The sequence below is a fragment of the Sarcophilus harrisii genome, chromosome 4, assembly GCF_902635505.1.
Source record: "Sarcophilus harrisii chromosome 4, mSarHar1.11, whole genome shotgun sequence".
NCBI classification, from domain to species: domain Eukaryota; kingdom Metazoa; phylum Chordata; class Mammalia; order Dasyuromorphia; family Dasyuridae; genus Sarcophilus; species Sarcophilus harrisii.
Window position 1 is genome coordinate 207,859,729 of NC_045429.1, and position 19,545 is coordinate 207,879,273.

General features: G+C 33.1%; 1 protein-coding gene across 4 annotated transcripts in view; it reads right to left on the reverse strand.

The window, feature by feature from the left end:
• Window positions 1–19,063, reverse strand: part of UFL1 (UFM1 specific ligase 1) — a 33,982-nt gene extending 14,919 nt beyond the window's left edge. For 3 of the 4 annotated variants that reach the window (XR_004233645.1, XM_031964504.1, XM_003769301.4), the window contains exons 1-9: window positions 18,827–18,903; window positions 15,109–15,254; window positions 12,624–12,652; window positions 10,991–11,088; window positions 9,898–10,012; window positions 8,533–8,663; window positions 5,709–5,767; window positions 4,107–4,253; window positions 980–1,155 (exon numbers count right to left, since the gene is read on the reverse strand). Coding sequence is in view for 3 of the 4 variants with exons in the window: in XM_031964504.1 (XP_031820364.1) it covers window positions 980–1,155; window positions 4,107–4,253; window positions 5,709–5,767; window positions 8,533–8,663; window positions 9,898–10,012; window positions 10,991–11,088; window positions 12,624–12,652; window positions 15,109–15,254; window positions 18,827–18,903 (978 nt within the window). In the remaining variant the exon portion in view is untranslated. Of the gene's footprint in view, window positions 1–979; window positions 1,156–4,106; window positions 4,254–5,708; window positions 5,768–8,532; window positions 8,664–9,897; window positions 10,013–10,990; window positions 11,089–12,623; window positions 12,653–15,108; window positions 15,255–18,826 lie in introns of all 4 variants that reach the window. The other variant, XM_031964505.1, reaches the window with a different exon arrangement.
• Window positions 19,064–19,545: the final 482 nt, after the last annotated feature.

A 19,545-nucleotide genomic window follows, 5' to 3' on the forward strand; every position in this document is an offset into this window, starting at 1 on the left:
ACTGAACCCATGGAAGCTGAGCTCACCAAAAAAATATATAAAGAAAGGAGGGCCCAGGAAATAGTTTTGAGAAACACCCAAATTACAAATGGGAGAGGATGGAAATGATGCAGCAAAGGAGTGAAAAGCAGCAATCTGAACAGAAGAACCAAAACCAGGTACCCCCCCTCAAAAAAATGGAGGATAGAAAATCCAGGAACATGGAATGGTCACTAATGCTGCAAAGAGGTAAAGAAGAATGAGGTCTATGAAAGGATTTTAGCAATATCTATTGACAACTTAAGAAAAGAGAGATAGTAAGAAAAAAATAATTGGGAAGTGAGAAAGCAGAGGCAATGTGAGAGAGCTAACAGACTAAAAAGAGAACAGAGAGGGCAAAGCATGGGCAACCAATTGAGAGAAGAGGTAAGGGAAACTAGGTTTCAAATTGCTGAAGCAGAAGTACAGGCCCAAGGATCAAAATTTACCTAACGTAATACTTCAAAATCTAAAAGACAGAAGATAAAACTATTTCTAAGAGTGATTACAGTAATCTTAGTAGAAAAAACAAACTCTCACAATTGCCCAAATGTTTTTTTTTCCTTGATTTTCCCCCCTCCTTTGTTTGCATAATCAATTCCATCAATGTGGTACATCAATTCTTGCTACTGATGTACATCAACTACTTACTTATGACTTATTTTAAAGAGCTACCCGAATTTCCTCCTAGGAAAACATTTGTAATCTTCATATTATTTCAATGATTCAGAAAAGCATATTTTACTAATTCTTAAATTTATTTCCTTTCAAATACTAGAAAACCAACCACTCACAATTATACAAAAATAAAAATTTTACCAAAAAAAAAAAAAAGTTTCCTGGGATACTGAAAGATTAAATGACTTGCCTAGAAATAAGTGTCTTAATTATGAAGCACATAAAATAGTTCACTGTTAGAGAGAAACAGATTGCTATTGAATATAAATAAAAGAAAACATACCAAAATATCCACCCAAGAACCAGAGCTGATGGCTTCCTCTACTGAAGCTTCGATTTGATCTACAATCCCTTGACCAACACAAGCAGCTTTCAAAAACAAGAGCTGTGCAGTTTTGTATCTTTTCTTTATGTAGCTTACAGCATCTGGGATCCCAAGTCTGGATAAAGCATCAAATTCTACATATTCATCACAAAAAAATTTGTATGAGTTTTATCAACTTTGGATGCTCAAAGACATTCAAAATTTCCAGCATAACATGTTCTTGTTTTTTTGTTTTTTTTAAATCATTTTAATGTATGCACATTGTATTTTAGTCATTTGTTTATTCAAGATGTTATTAGCTATCTATGTTCCAGGCACTGAGATGCAAATACATAAATCCAATTGTCTGATCTCAAAGAGGTTTCATTGTATTGAATGTCTCAGAGTGTGACATTTTTCAGTAGCTTCATAGGCAATTAATCAACATCACTTTTACGAACTGTTCAAATGCTGTAGGAAAACTATCAATTGTGAAATCCTTAATATTAGAGGTGCCCTAAACATTAAAAGAATTAGAGGAAGGATTCCAATAAGTGAGAAGCATCCTCTATTGAAGACTTTTGGAAAAAATAGGGCTGATAGAATGAAAACATGAGAATTCCAATCTGTCATCAGAAGAAAGCATACCTACACTACACTAAGAAGATCTAAATAACCTAAGCATTACAGTTAAGATACAGAGAACCAGAATTCAAATTCTGTTTCAGTATTTACTGATTATGACCTCAAACTAATTTATACCTTTCTCTCTCTAGGCCTCAACTACAATACAATGTTTAATCCTTTTTGTGGGCATTATACAATGGTGTTTAATTCATTTTTAGAAAACTTAAGAATTTTTTTTTAACAAAATTAACAATATTCCTTTGAATATCTTATTTTTTTCATTTAAAAAAATTCTTGATATTTGCGAAACATGAGAATGAAGTATTCACTCAAAGTTTTGGCACTTTAATCATTAACATTCACTTCAGAACTCAGAGAGAAAGATGAAAAACATAGAGAAAGAAATCAGACTTTTAAACTAAGGAATGTCAAATTAAGCAAAATAAATTTCACATTTTATTTGCTATTAAACTTAATTAAAATGGAATTAGTATATATGCATGCATGTGTATATATATATAATATATATATATATATACATATACACACACACACACATACACACACACGCTTAATTTTAGTCTTCTTGGGGTGAGGGGTGAAAGAAGAGGAGAAAAAAACATAATAAAGTAAAAAGTGCACAGCAGAGAACAAAAGAAAACATAAGGAACCAAAGAAAAGATGGCTAGCCCCAAATATAATGTGTAGTATTTATTTTAAAGGTTTTCTTAAAATGAAAATTCACTATTATATATTTTGAATCCTCTTATGTTCTGTTATGCACATGCAATTTTCTTTTGTATTTAAGGTTAAAATTCTTTAAAAGTAGAAAAAATAAACAGAATTAATGTTCATGTAAGTATAATGAGTTTCCCAAAACAGTTCATGTGTCCCTAATATATATCTATGTAAACTGAATTAAAATAAAGTGTTACGATGAAAATATTGGAAAAAAGAGTTAAAAAGCTTAATCTCCTATGATGGTACTTAGTACTCAAAAAAGAGTAATTATGTACAAATAAACATTAAATTAAATTAAAATAAAATATCATAATATGCAATAAACACTTCATGAAGTGTCTATCATGTAGACAATACTCTCATTTTACAGATGAGAAAACTGAGGTTCAGAATGGCTAAATTTTACAAGTTCATGGCTACTAAGTAGCAAAACTGGACTCAAATCTATATTCTCCGACTCCAAATTTATCATTCTTGCTCTATACAATACTCTCTCTCAAGTGTTAGTTCTAAAGTTTATCATTGAACTTTAGAGAGACTAAAAAGGGACTTACCTCCATAACTCAAAATCATGGAAACAAAATTAAACAGTCTGTCTCCTTTAGAATAGGCCAAAGGTAGGGGCAGCTAGGTGGCACAATAGATAGAACACCAGCCCTGAAGTCAGGAGGATCTGAGTTCAAATCTGGCCTCAGACACTTAACACTTCCTAGCTGTGTGACCATGGGCAAGTCACTTAACCCCAATTGCCTCAGCAAAAATAAACAACAAACAAAACAAACAAACAAAAAAAAATAGAATAGGCCAGGAGTTGTTAAACAAGGATCTATAATCTTGTTTTTAAAATATTTTGATCATTATATTTCAATGTAAAAAATAGTTTGTAATATTTTATGCATTTAAATATGTTACTTTCAGAAGAGGCCCATGGCACAAAAAAGGTTAAGAGCCTCCAGTTTAGAATGTTTTAAAACATGGTACAGAATTATGACCAATTACCCAGCAAGCAATGAAACTGAGATGACTGTTATGTAGCAGGAATGTAATAATAAATGCTTGTTGGCTTTTAGAAAGTCAACTTTATTTGGTTGCTAAGACCACCAAAATGGACATCATTTTTTTTAATGTTAATAACAGCTAATATTTAGATGGTCACTTAAAATTTTCAACGTGATTTATTTGTTTTTCATGTATTATTTGATCCTCAAAACAACTCTGTAAGATGAATTCAAAGAACATAATCTCTCTCAGGGAGTGGAATCAATCAAGTATTATCTAAAAAACAAGATAGCTATCATAGCAAGGATTATCATAGTTTTATTGCTATCATTTTGAAGCCTCTCTTTACTAATAAAAATCCATAACGTAAAAAAGGTAAGAGACTAGTAAATATCTGGGACTTATGTAGTATACTGAAAATTTATGAAAAATGTAATTTTACAAGAATGAGAAAAAATGAGTACTTAGGACCTCCTTCAAAGGAAAAAAACACAGATACTGTTAGCAAAAAAAAAAAAAAAAATATATGCTGTGCATTTTAAACTTTTGATAAAGCATTATGGTAATGACAAGATTAAGACCAAGATAAGCATGTGCATTTATTATGATAATTTTCACACTTAAAGAGCAGCAGCAAATGGAAAGCTGTTATGAACAGCTCAGTTTGATTGTTTATGTGACAAATTGAATCTTTGGAAATGTGTAATCAAGTTTTAAAAATTAAAAAAAAAAACGTTACCTAGATAGCCATTTTGCCTGAAAAAGGAATCCACCCAGTTGTTCTGTGTTCTTGAATATATATCAGGAACAAATACAGCTTTATCTTGTCTCCCTCCAACAACTGCACCTTTTAAACGTCCACTATTAACTAGTTCCTCAAGCACAGCTTTGAAGGAGAAAAAAGTACACAAAAATCAATAGGAGCATAAGATCACTAAAAAGTCAAATAATTCTGATAAACATATAATACTTTGCCATGCGTCTTGAAGATATTATAAGATGAGTGAAAGCACTAATTAAAATACTCCACCAGCAAAGGAAATTCTGAGAAATCAATGCACAAAATAGTACTTGTGATAAGGGAAAAATTCTTACTAACATTATGTGAACATAAAATATTAATTTTCCTCAAATTCTCAAACTGAATATCATTACACTAATTATTTAATAAAAAAAAACTTTTTGAAAGGTAGTTGCATGATATTAAATCTGTTCCTTCACTATTGTTATAAAGCTCAAAGTTCTGGCATTTAGAATGCCTATTACATACTAAAAAGTCTGCAAAAAGTTATTACTTTGCAATTTTAAGCCACAAACATTTAGGTAGTTCTTATAATTGTTATTTTTCAAAACAAAATGATAGGTTACAACATGTATAATTTTCATGCCTTCTTGACTAATTTACAAGTGGTGCTATTTGCACTATTATGATTCAAAATTCAATGCTATCCACTATTTCCAGATATCTTACTCTACTGCACATAAAAGCATGCATTTAAAAAAGAATTTTCTTACATGCAATATAGCCGTGACCTAAAACACTCAATAGTTTTTTTTTAAAATTATCATTAACTTTCTAGTATGAAATCTAGCAAACTTACAACATACAGTCCAATTCCAGGTGATCTTAGGTTTTACCATTTTTGATTCATCTGGAATATTTTGCTTTATGATGATTTCTAAAATTATATCAAGAATATCAATAAAAACCCAAATATATTATAGATTCAAATTAAAGTGACCAAAGATAGCAATATTAGGACTCGGACCCTGTTATTAATAAAGTTCTAGTTTACTTCATAATTTTTTCACATTTCAAGTTTCACTTTAAAGTTGTATGAAAGAGATAAATAATAAAATTTCAACATTACAAAAATAAAACCCTACAAATTCCTTTTCCTAATGTAAATTTAATACACAAGTGCTCAATAATCTGGGCAAAAAGATATTCAACTTCCCAGATTTATAAAGGAGACTGTTGTCTCCACTAATTACGACAAATAGAAGTAAAATCAATACATGTGAAATTTATAGAATCAAGAAAAGCTTAATAATAACATTCCTAGGGGCAAGCTCTAAGAGCTTTTCTTAGGGCAGGCTCTAAGAGTTTTCAGAATTTTTATTATAATTTGAGTTCTAAGAATATAATTTCATTTTTGAGTACCTTCAGAAATAATTTTAGTGTGTAAAAAAAGGAACTTAAAACTTTTTTCTTTACCAGGCAATCATTACTTTTAAAGATTTATAAAGGGAAAAAAAAGTAATATCAATTTTTAAAATTTAATCACAAATTTATGGAGCAGCTATTTAGCAAAGGAAACACAGTATGAACCAAACTTACAATAAAGCAGTTGTTCCTGAAATCCATAGCGGGAAATCAAGGAAATTACTGGAGTAGGCCTAAAAAGAATGAGAAAAATAAAATAACATCACTGAAAAGATAAGTACAATACAAACTTTATTTCCAAGTTGGTAGCATAAAGAAATTTCAACAAATTTTCTAAGTAACAATGAAAATGTGAAAAACCATTGTTTAATTTACTAAAAGTGACAGTCAAATTTTTCTCCCTTACACTGACTCCTATGTACATTCCCTACATCCCATTAGAAGAGCCTGTCAAAACACACAAGGGAAAAAAGATCTATCATCTCTGCATGATGTCTGGCTATTTCTGGTGATATTTAGATGCTAAAAACTATTTTAATTTAACAATTAAATATATTTAGCTTCTTACATAGGGGTTGGTCCTGGATCCTTTTTTTTTTTTTTTTACTTTGCATTATATCTCATGGATTCAACTACTATCTGTACAAAAATGATTCCTCAGAAGTATAAATCCAGCCCTAGTTTCTCACCTGACTACAGTCACAAATCACCAGCTGCCTTTTTTTGCATTTCTTGAACTACATATATCATAGGCATCCCAAATTCAACCCATTCAGTACAGAACAAACCCAAGTTTGTTCCTCCAAACTTTCCTTTTTACTAATCAGAGACACACCTCCATCCTCCTAGTTATCCTGGACTCCTTTTCTCACTCCCAAAATGAATAAACAAAAAAGTATTTATAAGTGTGATCATTCCAAACACTGTACTAAGTGCAGGAGACAATACATAAAGCAAAGTTCAGTTCCAATGCAGATAATGGCCCAGAATTCTTAAGGTGGACCACAAATGGTAAAGCTTCATGTCCTCCATCTTTTAAGTCTCAAAACACACTATCCACAGATCACATGTAGTTCACAACACTCCCAAGCATGATGTGAACCAGGATAAAATCTAATTTGGAAATTACTAAACTGAATAAATACAAATATAATAAAACATAGATGATGTTAATGTGGCTTCCTATGTCAATATGCAATTCACAGGCTGCATTCCAGCCTATGTACACATTCCAGCCCTATGTACAGTTTAGTGGTCCCTATTTCTATCTGGGTTTGACCCTATTACTACCTTATCAGAAGGATGGTAGTTTTATTTTGATCTCATTCAATGTCTGAGAGGAATCAAGCAGACTTCCAAGAGATAAAAGTTTGGGGTAGAATGCTCCTGATGGAAACATTCTCACTGTTCCCCCATTCTGGGGTAGGTCACAGGACAAATCAGGCCATTCCAGCTGGGCTTGGGATGAACTAGGACTAAACTTTGTCATTTCTGCATTTACAATAAATCTTTTTCCACTCACAAAGGTACAGCTCTAGTTCAGGCTGTTATCAACCTGGCCTTTTAACTGTTTCACCCTGACTCAAGTCCGTGTCCATTCCAATCCATCCTCTATTCATCTGCCAAGTATCAATCCCTCTCAGAGTTTCCTTTTATTTACAGGAATTTATTTTATTCCGTTCTTTGGAATTTAAAGCTCTTCATAAAAAAGGATCTGTATCATTTTCGTATTTTTAGACTTGGTTCTCCTTCCCATAGTCTACAATCCAGTTACATTGTTCAATTCTGTAATGCCAAAACAAGACACTTTATTTCCCATTTCCCTACCTTTTCAATTCCCCTATGCCTACTGGAAATTCAGGCTTCTCATCTCAATTTCTTATTTTCCTAGACTTCTTTCAAGACCCTGCTTAAATCACATCTTCTGTCTTTCCTAGCATTCCCCAGCTGTTAATGCCATCCCTTTTCTTAGTAAACCTTCATCCTACTCTGTGTATATCTTGTTTGTGGTTATTTAGATCTTGTCTTCTCCATTAGAATGTAAGCTCTTTGAAGTCAATGACTATTTTTGCTTTTCTTTGTGTTTAAGAGAAACTAGCACAGACCTTATTCCTTAGAAAGCCCACAAAACATTAATATATGACTGTTGACTAAAATCTTATTCCTTGTAAGACAATTCCATAAGAGTGTAGACTTTCAGGACATCTTGAATTTTTGGCTACCTGAATTAGAAATCTACAAATCCCTCATGAATAAGATTGTAGAATATCTGGAACCAGACATCATCACTGGTATTGAATTGTTCAGGAAATCAAACTCAACACTGTGGAGATGGTTCCATTGATGTTGCTTATATGACAGCAATACATACAGTATTCAGTGATTAGAACTTGTCTATAAAAAGCTGTCAAACTACAGAAACTGAAGGCTAAAATGGAGTCACTAAGTTATTGAGATTAATAGTGATGAAAATAATATCCTTTATTGCACTTAGTATGCTGGAATAGCAAAGTCAAATAGAAACATCAGAAAAAACTAAGGTTAAGGGTGGAAAAATGTTATCTGCAAAGCAAGAGGTCACATAATAGTCAGTCATCACTTAACCACTCAACACTAAAAATAACAATAACTAAAAACTTTTAAAGTGATTTTGCCAAAAGAGAAATAAATCATAACATAATTCAAATTTGTTTTTTTATAAAATTACACAAGGACTTACCCACTATAGTAATTCCTGCCAGATGGGAACTGAGCTATGTACTTAGATTTAAGATGACTGAATTTTGGAAGTGCTCTTTAAGAAAAAAGAATTTTAAGGTATCAGGGTCTGGAACTCTTGGCCTCAGACTTTATACTACTTCCACGGCATAAAACTGAAGCTTTTCAAAATTAACAAAAAGGATTCTGAAATCCTATGACTAAAAAGAAAGCTCAGCTGGTTTAAAATATGAGGGATTATATCTAATCTAAATTATATTTTTTATTGTCACATTCTTACCGGGTAATAGCACTAAAAAGACCACGTATGCGTGCCTTATGTCGAGCCACAAATGCCTCAGTAAAAATCACTCCCCTGTTGTCAAGGTCTATTTGCCCATTGATAATTTTACCCAGACGCTGGGACAGTGCCTAAATATAAACAAGATGTAAAATTAGAGTAAATAAATGCAAGGGCAGGTTAAAATTATATACACAGACACAAATATTTCATTTTTTATTTGTGATTAGAACCAGAAATACCACAAATGAGTAAACTGAAGAAAACCAATGAAAGACTGAGTAGCTAAGTGAGCTTGTGATAAGATTATGAGGAGAATTATACTAAAATACCCACAACAGATTTTCAGACTACTGTTTCTTATGTTAGACTTTCTTCAGTTGGACATATCAAAAACCATATCTTTCTCTCATGTGACAAACTATTTGTGATGAAATATCAATACATCTGAAAATGAAGATAAAATGTACTATTTTTAAGTGAAATGCCTCCTGCATACTACTCATTACTCAAAAAAGTTTTTTATTGTGTTCGTTGGAAACATTAATAGATTCTCCAATAATAAGATAAAGAGTTCTTATTTTTTCACTTACTAAGCTGAGAGTGGGTAGATAAAGAACCAGAAGTTCAAAATAAAATTAAAGCTTACACTGGAAAATATTTGAAATATCACAAATAGCAAAATAAGAATGTAATTTGATGTGTTTTAATAAAATGTTTACTGAGTGATTAAAAATATTAAATTAACTGCATCTGCTTTACTGTGATAAATCATTTAGTCTCTGATCATTAAATTTTAAAGTTTCCTTATATTTTGATATTATTTATACTATTACCAAAATATTGAAAAATGTAAAAACATTTTAAGTCTCCTTTCCCCCAATCAATTAGTGATCTGCATATGAAAAAAGTTTGTGGTATCTATTATTGGAAAATGGCTGAAAAAAAATACGGTATTTGAATTTGTGGTAATTAATGATTATACTATAAGTAATGAAAAGTAAAGAAATCAAAGAAACAAAGATTTGTGTTAATTGATGAAGAGGGAAAGAAGGAGGACCAAGAAAGCAATTTACACAGTGAATACAATAATTTAGGCAAAAAGATCAATAAGAGGAAGTTGAAGTATAATAATGGGGGAAAAAACAAAAATCAATGAAGATGAAAAGATGACAGTAGTGAGGTGGAAAGTTACAAGAATAAAATACAGATAGTCTCACAAGCTATCAGAATCAGATAATTTTGCTTAATTGTTTTCACTGTCACAAGAGAGGGTTCGGTGGGGAACCCTTTCTGTGAAAGAAAAAAAGATATAAAAATATATTTTTAAAAAAGATAAGACAATTTATATTAATAAGAAATTACCTGTGTCAAAAAGTTTCCTGGAAGATCATAGGTTTTACAAAGTTCTGATATGGGTACTTGACCTGTTTCCTGTAGTTTGTCATTTACTTCCTCAGCTAAGTGATCCAGATAGTTCCTAATTAGAAATTAATAAAAAATGAATGATCAAATTTCTTTTTGTACTTATATTTTTAGTATTACTGAAAGTTAATATCAGTATTAAAGTGTTATGAAAGTAGTATTATCAAAAGGGACATATATTTCTCAAACCTCACAATATAAATAAAAACTATTTTGAAAAGCACAAATTTCTGTCAAGAAAAGAATTGCCATTTTTCTTATTAGTACTTTCCTAGCCATAAAGATATTGAAAAAAGTCTTAGGCTGTTGTTCTGTGTTTGGGGGGGGGGGGGGGGGGGGGGGGGGGGGGGGGGGGGGTGTAGGGTGAGGCAGATGGGAAAAATGCTGCAATCTTTTCTCATTAGTAAATAACTCTCATTTCTCCCAAAAAGGGGGAAAAGAGGAAACTGTATCACTGAAGAAAATCATGTTTTCATTTCTTTGGTGAATGGCAGTGAAAGAAAATTCAAGGTTTATAAAATTTCACAGTGGACAAGAACATCATTTCATTCCATTAGATATTTAACTTTTAAACTGCGAATATGTAGGGGAATTAATATTTTAAAATCACCTTTTTACACAAGATAGTCAATCTCAATACTAAGTTACATATACTAATGTAAAAGCAAATCATGATCATAGATTTAAAACTGCAAGGTAGCTCAGAAGCAAATCATGATCATAGATTTAAAACTGCAAGGTAGCTCAGAAGTTATCTAATACATCCCCTTCACTGTACAGATGAGGAAATGGAGCCCAGGGAGGTTAAGCGACTTGCCCAAGGTCACACTAATAGCACTATCAGAGGTGGGATTTCATACCAACAAGAAGGTATTTAAATATCGGAATGAATAGAAAAAAGCTCACAATAGATAGCAACACAAGAACAACAGTATTAGTTACCAAATGTCAAAGTAGCCACAAATAATCATATCAAATTTTAGTAAAAACTCTATCATAAAAACAACACATTGCTCTGAAATGTTGTACTTACTCATCTATCAGCTGTCCTAAGACTACTTGGACATTTTTCTCTGACTTAATAATGTCACTAATTCTGTTTTCAATATGAGTCAGATCCACATTAATTACCTGAAAAACATACAGACATTCCATTATTAATAAACTGACCTTTTTTCTTAAGTTATTTTGTAGATTTTAATTCTTTAAAAAAATATACAGTACAAATAAGCACTCACCAAATCAAATTAAAAATCTATAGTCTTGGAGAGTAGCTAGATGGTGCAGTGGACAGAGCACCACCCCTGAAGTTAGGAGGTCCTGAGTTCAAATCTAGTCTCAGAGACTTAATACTTCTAGCTGTTTCCCTGAGCAAGTCACTTAACCCTGACTGCCTCAGCAAAAAACAAAAACCAATGGTCTCTACATACATGGTAGTATGCCCTGGGGCTATCATTCCACCTTTTACTTTGGCTTCTGGTTTACTTTGTTGGTGTTACAGTGAAGAATTATGTGAGGACCAGACTAAAATAATTTGGAGATTACTGAATCTGATGAATAACTTTATCTCTTAAATATTATTCACTCTCACTTTGGCCATCTTTCTTCTAGTAATGAATACAACTTAATTTTTCAAATTGACACAACATATTTAATTCATGAACCAGCTACACTCAGCGAAAGAACTCTGGGAAATGAGTATGAACCACTACATAGAATCTCCAATCCCTCTATTTTTGTCTGCCTGCATTTTTCATTTCCTTCACAGGTTAATTGTACACCATTTCAAAGTCCAATTCTTTTTATATAGCAAAATAACTGGATGGACATGTATACATATACTGTATTTAACATATACTTTAACATATTTAACATGTATTGGTCAACCTGCCATCTGGGGGAGAGAGCGGGGGGAAGGAGGGGAAAAATTGGAACAAAAGGTTTTGCAATTGTCAATGCCGAAAAATTACCCATGCATATATCTTTGTAAAAAAAAATTTTTTTTTTTAATTCATATTTTGTGATCTAGCCAAAAAAGTACAGTAGAGGTGGGGGGATTAAAAAAAAAAAAATCTAAGTTTGCATCTCAAGTCTGTCATTATTTTATGACTGTAAGTTACAAAAACTCCTCCATACCCTCATGCCAATTTCTCCATATGTTATACAGAAATGGTAAACTATTACCAGAAAAAATTGGTGTGAAATCCTTTATAAACAAAATATTTATAAAAACAAACATTCACTTATTTTAGAAAGACATGTTTAAGATGTTTCTTTTAATAGCATTTTTCTCAAGTGTAAAGAATTTCAAACCATGCACACGGAATCATTTTCAAAATGCTTCAAAAACATTTTAAAATCGTTGTCCTGTTAACTTAGCAGAGCAATTATATAAAATTTATAGTCACAAAAATGAAGCTAACAATATGATAAAAAAAAATAAGAGGGAAATGTTCAAAGAGAAAAGGAAACTAAATTTGCATAGACTAGTCAACTTAAATATAATTTGCACAGCTGTTTACTTAAATTTGTACGTAAAATTATTTGCCCCTTGGTAGCAAAGATCACTTTAAAAAATCAAGATAATTGGCACCTATATATATATACATATCAAAAATAAAAAAAATGAACTTGTCAAAATCAAATATTTTAGAAATTTTAGTTACCTGCTGTAGATCAACAATATTTACTCGACCTTCAAAAAAAAGCACAAAGTTTAAATGTCACTTTTATTAATCGTATTTAAAAATACTAGAAAAAAATTGGTAGCAAAATAGGAAATTTTTCCAACATGTGTAATTTCATTAATATCTTATTTCCATACAAAGACCGTATTGATAATTATCTGCTTTAATTGTTAATCAAGTATCTCAATAAATCTTTCTTAAGGCATAAGCAAAATCAAATATATATACACACATATAAATGATATATATATACACAATCATATACAATACGCGTACCTACACATGTAAGTTTGTTTATCTGTACCATTTTTTTGGTACCATTTTCTTAATCACATTTATTTCTCAACACATTTCTTCCCTATCACTTTCCCCAGTAAGACATCTCTTGTGACAAATTTAAAAGAGAAGAAAAATGCTTAAAATCAACCAACATAACAATTATTTCTGACAATATGGGATACTGTACACCACTGTCCTTTACCTCTGCAATGAAGTCTTGAAGATACACAACAATATATTTTTAAGATTTCAATTACACTATGTGAACAATTTGTGAGATGAACAGTATATACTAGGTCACCAAAAAAGCAATATATATTCTAATTTCTCAAAAGTTCCCTGGTTTTAGGTAACAATTAGAGGTAACAAGTTAAGAAATTATCCAAAGTACTTAGATCAGAGAATCAAAGAATCTCAGGGCTTAGCAGGAACCTCAAAAGCAGTCATCTACCTTTTATGTGAAGGACCCACCCCAAGTCCTAAAGCAATACTTTTCATTTGTGGAGAGCTCTGTTAGCCTGTCTTTCCCTATATATAGCACAGTGGACAGAGTTCTGCCTAAAGTTAGAAGATCTGAACTGAAATCTGGTCTCATGTAGCTATGCATACGCAAAGGCAAGTTGCTTTACCTCTGTCTCCATTTCAAATATAATGGAATTAAAAACAGCATGTATCCATCCTCCCAGGGTTGTTGTGATAATCAAATAATATACCATTAGTAAAGTACTTAATACAGTACCTGGTACACAATAAATATAAATGCTGTCAATTATTAAGATGTAGAACCTAAATTTTCCTCTTTGAAACTTCTATCCATTACCTCTAGTTATATACCCTTCTGCATATATATATACATACAGAACAAGCACAATCCTTCTTCCATAAGATATTCATATAAAGTCAGCTATAATGTTCTTCCCCATTTTCTCTTCCTTTCCTAGTCTCCTCCATGTAATCCACATATGCCATGATTTCAAAGCTCTCCTTTGGAACCTCTCATAAATAAAGATCCTTACTAAGAAGCTAATGAAGAAGAGGAAGTCAATGGTGACTGATTACATAGGTGATTGGGAAGAGAGAATGAGTTCTTTTAAATGAAAGGGAAGAAAGAAGAAGCAGCAGCAGGTAGGGGAAAATAGTGAATTTAATTTTCTGAATGCAAGTCTGCTTCTAGTTTTCTTCAAGAAGAAATTCTTTCAAGAAAAAATTTCAACCAAAGACATGTATGATTGCAGCTGTGTTTTATACATTATTTTAACTTTGACATGGCTGTTCATAGGAAATTCAGTTTTTTGGAAAAGAAAGAAAGACCTGGCTACCACTAATACAATAATAATCCAAAGGGCACATTTTGGTCATTTCTCACTATTGTCACATTAAAAGTATATGTTCAAAGTTAGAAAGAAGTTGATAAAAGGTTTCCTTTAAATTTTTTTTTTACTACTGTTTGGCTGAAATTAAAATGAAAAGCAAAGAAAAAAGCATTTGCTTAAATCCTTGAAATGTAAATTCTTTATTAAGCACACATATTGTGATATTCTTGAAATAAAATACTTTGTCATTGAACTGATAGGGACATAAAACTTGGAGATCCAAAGAACATCAGAGACAATCTATTTCAATCCCTTTGTTTCACATATAAAGCTAAAGAAGGTTCAGGGAGGCTGTGATTTTTCTGAACTCATATAGTATATAACAAGGATATGATTTGTGGGCTGCAAAATTCAATGTTCTTTCCATCATACTATAATGCCTCAGCCTCTTTATTTGCAGACATATAATTAACAGATTTTTAAAAAATCATTATCATGTTCTGGCCCTGGTTACCAGTGAATTTTTCCAAAACATAAAGTCACTGGTTTTCTCACAATTAGTAAATCATAAAGTAGCTTATAGATAAGATCTCTTACAGATAATATGGTTTTACAATGCAGTTGAATGACTTAATTCATTTTGTAGCCCCAAGTAAGAAAAATTAGTTGAAATTTAGCATTTAAAATATACACCTATATTTACCAAGCATCTGTAATAATCATATGAAATAATTTCAACTACATTTTTATCTCTACCAATAAGATTCTTTAAAATCATGTAATTATCATATTAGCAAACAGTATTGAGAAAAACTTCTTATAAGCTCTAAATACCTATTTCATATTGATAAGTAAAATTTAAGGATACTTACCACCTCGAACATGAAGCTCATCCCTCATTTCCCTTGTTATCTGAGCAGGAGTAATATATTCTTTACCATCAAGTGTGTGAACCACTTCTAACTGCTTCTGAGCAATCAATTTAGTTACAATTTCAATGCAGTTTCGTTCTGATAACCTGTGGAAAAAAGAGGGAAAAATGCTATTTTGATGAACTCATAATCTCATTGGTGTTGGCACTATATCCACCTAGGCAAACCACAGGCTATCCATGAATTCTCATCCCGAAAGATTCTTGTTCGTAACTTTCCATAAATTTTCTTTAGAGGCTCTGCACCTCTATACTAGGAAATCTTCCACCAAGTTGTTAACATTTGTTGAAGTACAACATTTGGGCTTTTCATCATTGAGCCCTTACTCAATAGTTGCCCACAATAATAATTCTGATACTGAAGGTTCTGATAAAGGCCTCATTTTTCCAAAATATATAGAGAATTAACTCTAATTTATAAAAAATCAAGCCATTCTCCAATTGAAAAATGGTCAAAGGATATGAACAGACAATTCTCAGATGAAGAAATTGAAACTATTTCTAGTCATATGAAAAGATGCTCCAAGTCATTATTAGTCAGAGAAATGCAAATTAAGACAACTCTAAGATACCACTACACACCTGTCAGATTGGCTAAGATGACAGGAAAAAATAATGATGATTGTTGGAGGGGATGCGGGAAAACTGGGACATTGATGCATTGTTGGTGGAGTTGTGAACGAATCCAACCATTTTGGAGAGTAGTTTGGAACTATGCTCAAAAAGTTATCAAACTGTGCATACCCTTTGATCCAGCAGTGTTACTACTGGGATTATATCCCAAAGAGATTATAAAGAAGGGAAAGGGACCTGTATGTGCACGAATGTTTGTGGCAGCCCTTTTTGTAGTGGCTAGAAACTGGAAACTGAATGGATGTCCATCAGTTGGAGAATGGCTGAATAAATTGTGGTATATGAATATTATGGAATATTACTGTTCTGTAAGAAATGACCAACAGGATGATTTCAGAAAGGCCTGGAGAGACTTACACGAACTGATGCTGAGTGAAATGAGCAGGACCAGGAGATCATTATATACTTCAACAACAATACTATATGATGACCAGTTCTGATGGACCAGGCCATCCTCAGCAATGAGATCAACCAAATCATTTCCAATGGAGCAGTAATGAACTGAACCAGCTATGCCCAGAAAAAGAACTCTGGGAGATGACTAAAAACCATTACATTGAATTCCCAATCCCTATATTTATGTACACCTGCATTTTTGATTTCCTTCACAAGCTAATTGTACAATATTTCAGAGTCTGATTCTTTTTGTACAGCAAAATAACGTTTTGGTCAGGTATACTTATTGTGTATCTAATTTATATTTTAATATATTTAACATCTACTGGTCATCCTGCCATCTAGGGGAGGGGGTGGGGGGTAAGAGGTGAAAAATTGGAACAAGAGGTTTGGCAATTGTTAATGCTGTAAAGTTACCCATGCATATATCCTGTAAATAAAAGGCTATTAAAAAAAAAATAATTCTGATACTGCTTCTTGAATAGAAATTATTTTTGGTGTCTTGTACTTATAACAACATATAAATATTATTAATCTTGTTCTAGATAATAGCTATTAGTCTAATTCACGGATGGGGCCATTTGGGTATTTAGAACATTGTTTGAGGGCCATACAAAATTATCAACTTAATAGCAAAGCCATGGAAGGTTGTTATCCTTACCTTTCAACTCATTGCATATGGTTGCGTTAGCAAATGACTTTATTTGTCTTATAAAAAGCCCATAGGCCAGAGGCTTCCTACACCAGTATAATCTTATAATTTGAATAAATTAAACTAGTATCCTCCAAATTAGCTGATTTAAATTTTAATTCTTTAAAGAAAGCTAGTTGTAATGTTTTATTATTTACTTAGCCCATTTATACCTGTGAAGTCTACCATATATTTCAAATTCTCTTCATAGTAGTGTAATATTTACTTTAGTTCCCTTCATTCAAAGTAGAATGTCAAAGATCAAACAATTCAAGAATTAAAAAGGCATTCTTATTTTCACAGTATTTTGGATTGCATATCCGATATTTGGGGAAAACCATTTTTGTTCAGGGTTATCTAAAAATACAAGTTGTCCCAAAAGTCAGTATAAATTTTAAGCTAATATTATATTGTAATGTTTTTCTTCACCCTGCATGTAGAAAACTCAGTCTAATATGTTAATATTTTAATTACCTAAGCGATTTTTGACCCTTTGGATATTTCCAGCATTTCTAAGCAGATTATCTAAGGGCTCTAGATTTTCCAGCTTCAATACTACTACTACTAATTAGCTATGTGAGTTTGGGAAAATTATTTAGTAATTTGTGACAACTTTTTGAGTCTATAAAAGCAGAATAATATTTTTTTTTAAATTTGAATTCTTTAAAATTTGATTCTTACTAGATCACAGGTTCTTCACCCGAGGATATTGGAACTTATTTCATGAAACTATCTTGATAACTACATTTCAACAAATTTATTTCCCTGGCAATCTTATTTATACACAACAATATATTATATATGAGTGCATTTAAATATAGATATTATATTCATATTTAATACACTTAAGTATCTATATCTATCTTTACATGTTTGTAACATTAATAAAATATATTTATATAGGCTTCACCAGATGGCTAAAGGAATCCATGATACAACTCTCATAAGCAGTCATCCAACCTTTGATTGAAGACCTCTACTATGGCAGTTGAGGCGGCCCACTTATGTTTTGTACAGCTCTGTCAGCAAGTTTTCCAAACCTAAATCTGCCTCAACCACTTTCAGAGAAATTCCTCCTACTTCTGCCATCTGGGGATTTCATCCCTATTCTCCTCAATGGTCTTTTTGAGTCTCAGTTTCCTTAACAGTAAAGGGAAGTCAACGAAACATCCCCCGAGGCCATTTCTTCCTTTTGGCAAAGTGGTTGAAAAGGGACTGGTCTTAAGAGATAAAAGACCTACATTGGAAACCTCTTGGATACTCCAGCATTTTTTGGGTTGATCTAATTCTAAAATCAAAGTACAAGTCCTCACATTCACAGGATTGTATTTTTTGTCGAGCCCTTTTCATCCTGTGCCCGTTGGCATTTTCTTGGCAAGGATACCAGTGGTTTGCCATTTATTTCTCCAGCCCATTTTACAAATGAAGGATTTCGTGGGGTAAATAAACAAGGTTAAGTGACTTGCCCAGACTGACAACATTAAGTTTCAGATGCTGGATTTTAATTCAGGAAGATGATCTTCCTGATTCCAGCCCCAGTTTTCTTAGGCACTTGGGCCACTAGCATCACCATCACCACCATTCTTTTGGCTGTTTATCACACAGATCCATAATCATTCCTAGTGGTCATTCTGTCCACTGCACATACAGGTCTGGGAAGAAACTTTTACAGTACATGTGCGTGCAAGGGCTAAAGATGCAGCTCAACCCTCCACCCACCCCCAGTCGCCAGTGAAAATTACAGGTGTTTAGGTGGCGGGTTTGGGGGGGGGGGATGGGCCCAAACGCGGCCTGCTGGGAGACGGCCTGACCCCAAGGCCCTCCGAGGGCCGGAGGCCTCAGCGGGCCGGGGAAGGGAAACCTGGCGGCCCTCAGGCCGACGCGAGCCCACATCCCAAGGGAGGTCATTTGGCGAGCGGGTCAGGGTCAGAGTGGGCACCTCTGCGTGGTCTCGGAGAACTGCGCCCGCTGGAAGTCGGCTGCCAGCCGGCGGATCTCGTCCCACGCCTCCGCCATAGCGGCCGCGGCGCTGGTCCGGCCCGCTTCGGCTCTCTCCGACCCACCGCAGCAACCGTTGACACGTCAGCCCAATTCTACAGCGGCCGAGCAGGACAGACTGCACCGAGAGACGAACACTTCCGCCCTCACCGGAACGCGCAGACTAGCGGGGAGGGAAGGGAGGAGCGAGCAGGGATTGGAGGAGTGAAAAGAGGAAATCACGTGCGCACGGCTTCCCCCGCCCCTGCTCGTCTCGCCCCGCCCTTGGGGAAGCTGCTGGGCGTGGCTGAAGTTTTGTGTTTTTGTTGAAATGTTTTTTTTTTTTTTAAAGATGAACCCTCAAGAATTAAGCTTTCCCGCTCAAAATGTCCCAAACAGAACTTATTATATTCCCCCACCGCCCCCAAACTGTAATCTTCCTTCCCAACTTTCTTATTTGTGTACCAACCTCAAGTCACTCATGTGTGCAAACTAGAAGTCATACTAAAAGCTTTTTTTTTCTTTTAATTTTATTTTGTGTGAACTTATGAAAAAACACCAAAAATGAAAAACATTCTTAATTTTCCCCTGAATATATGTATTAAAAAAAATAACTGGGGGGTGAATTTGTTCAGGCTATCTAAAAAAAAAAGATAATATAATAAATAATAATAAACATTT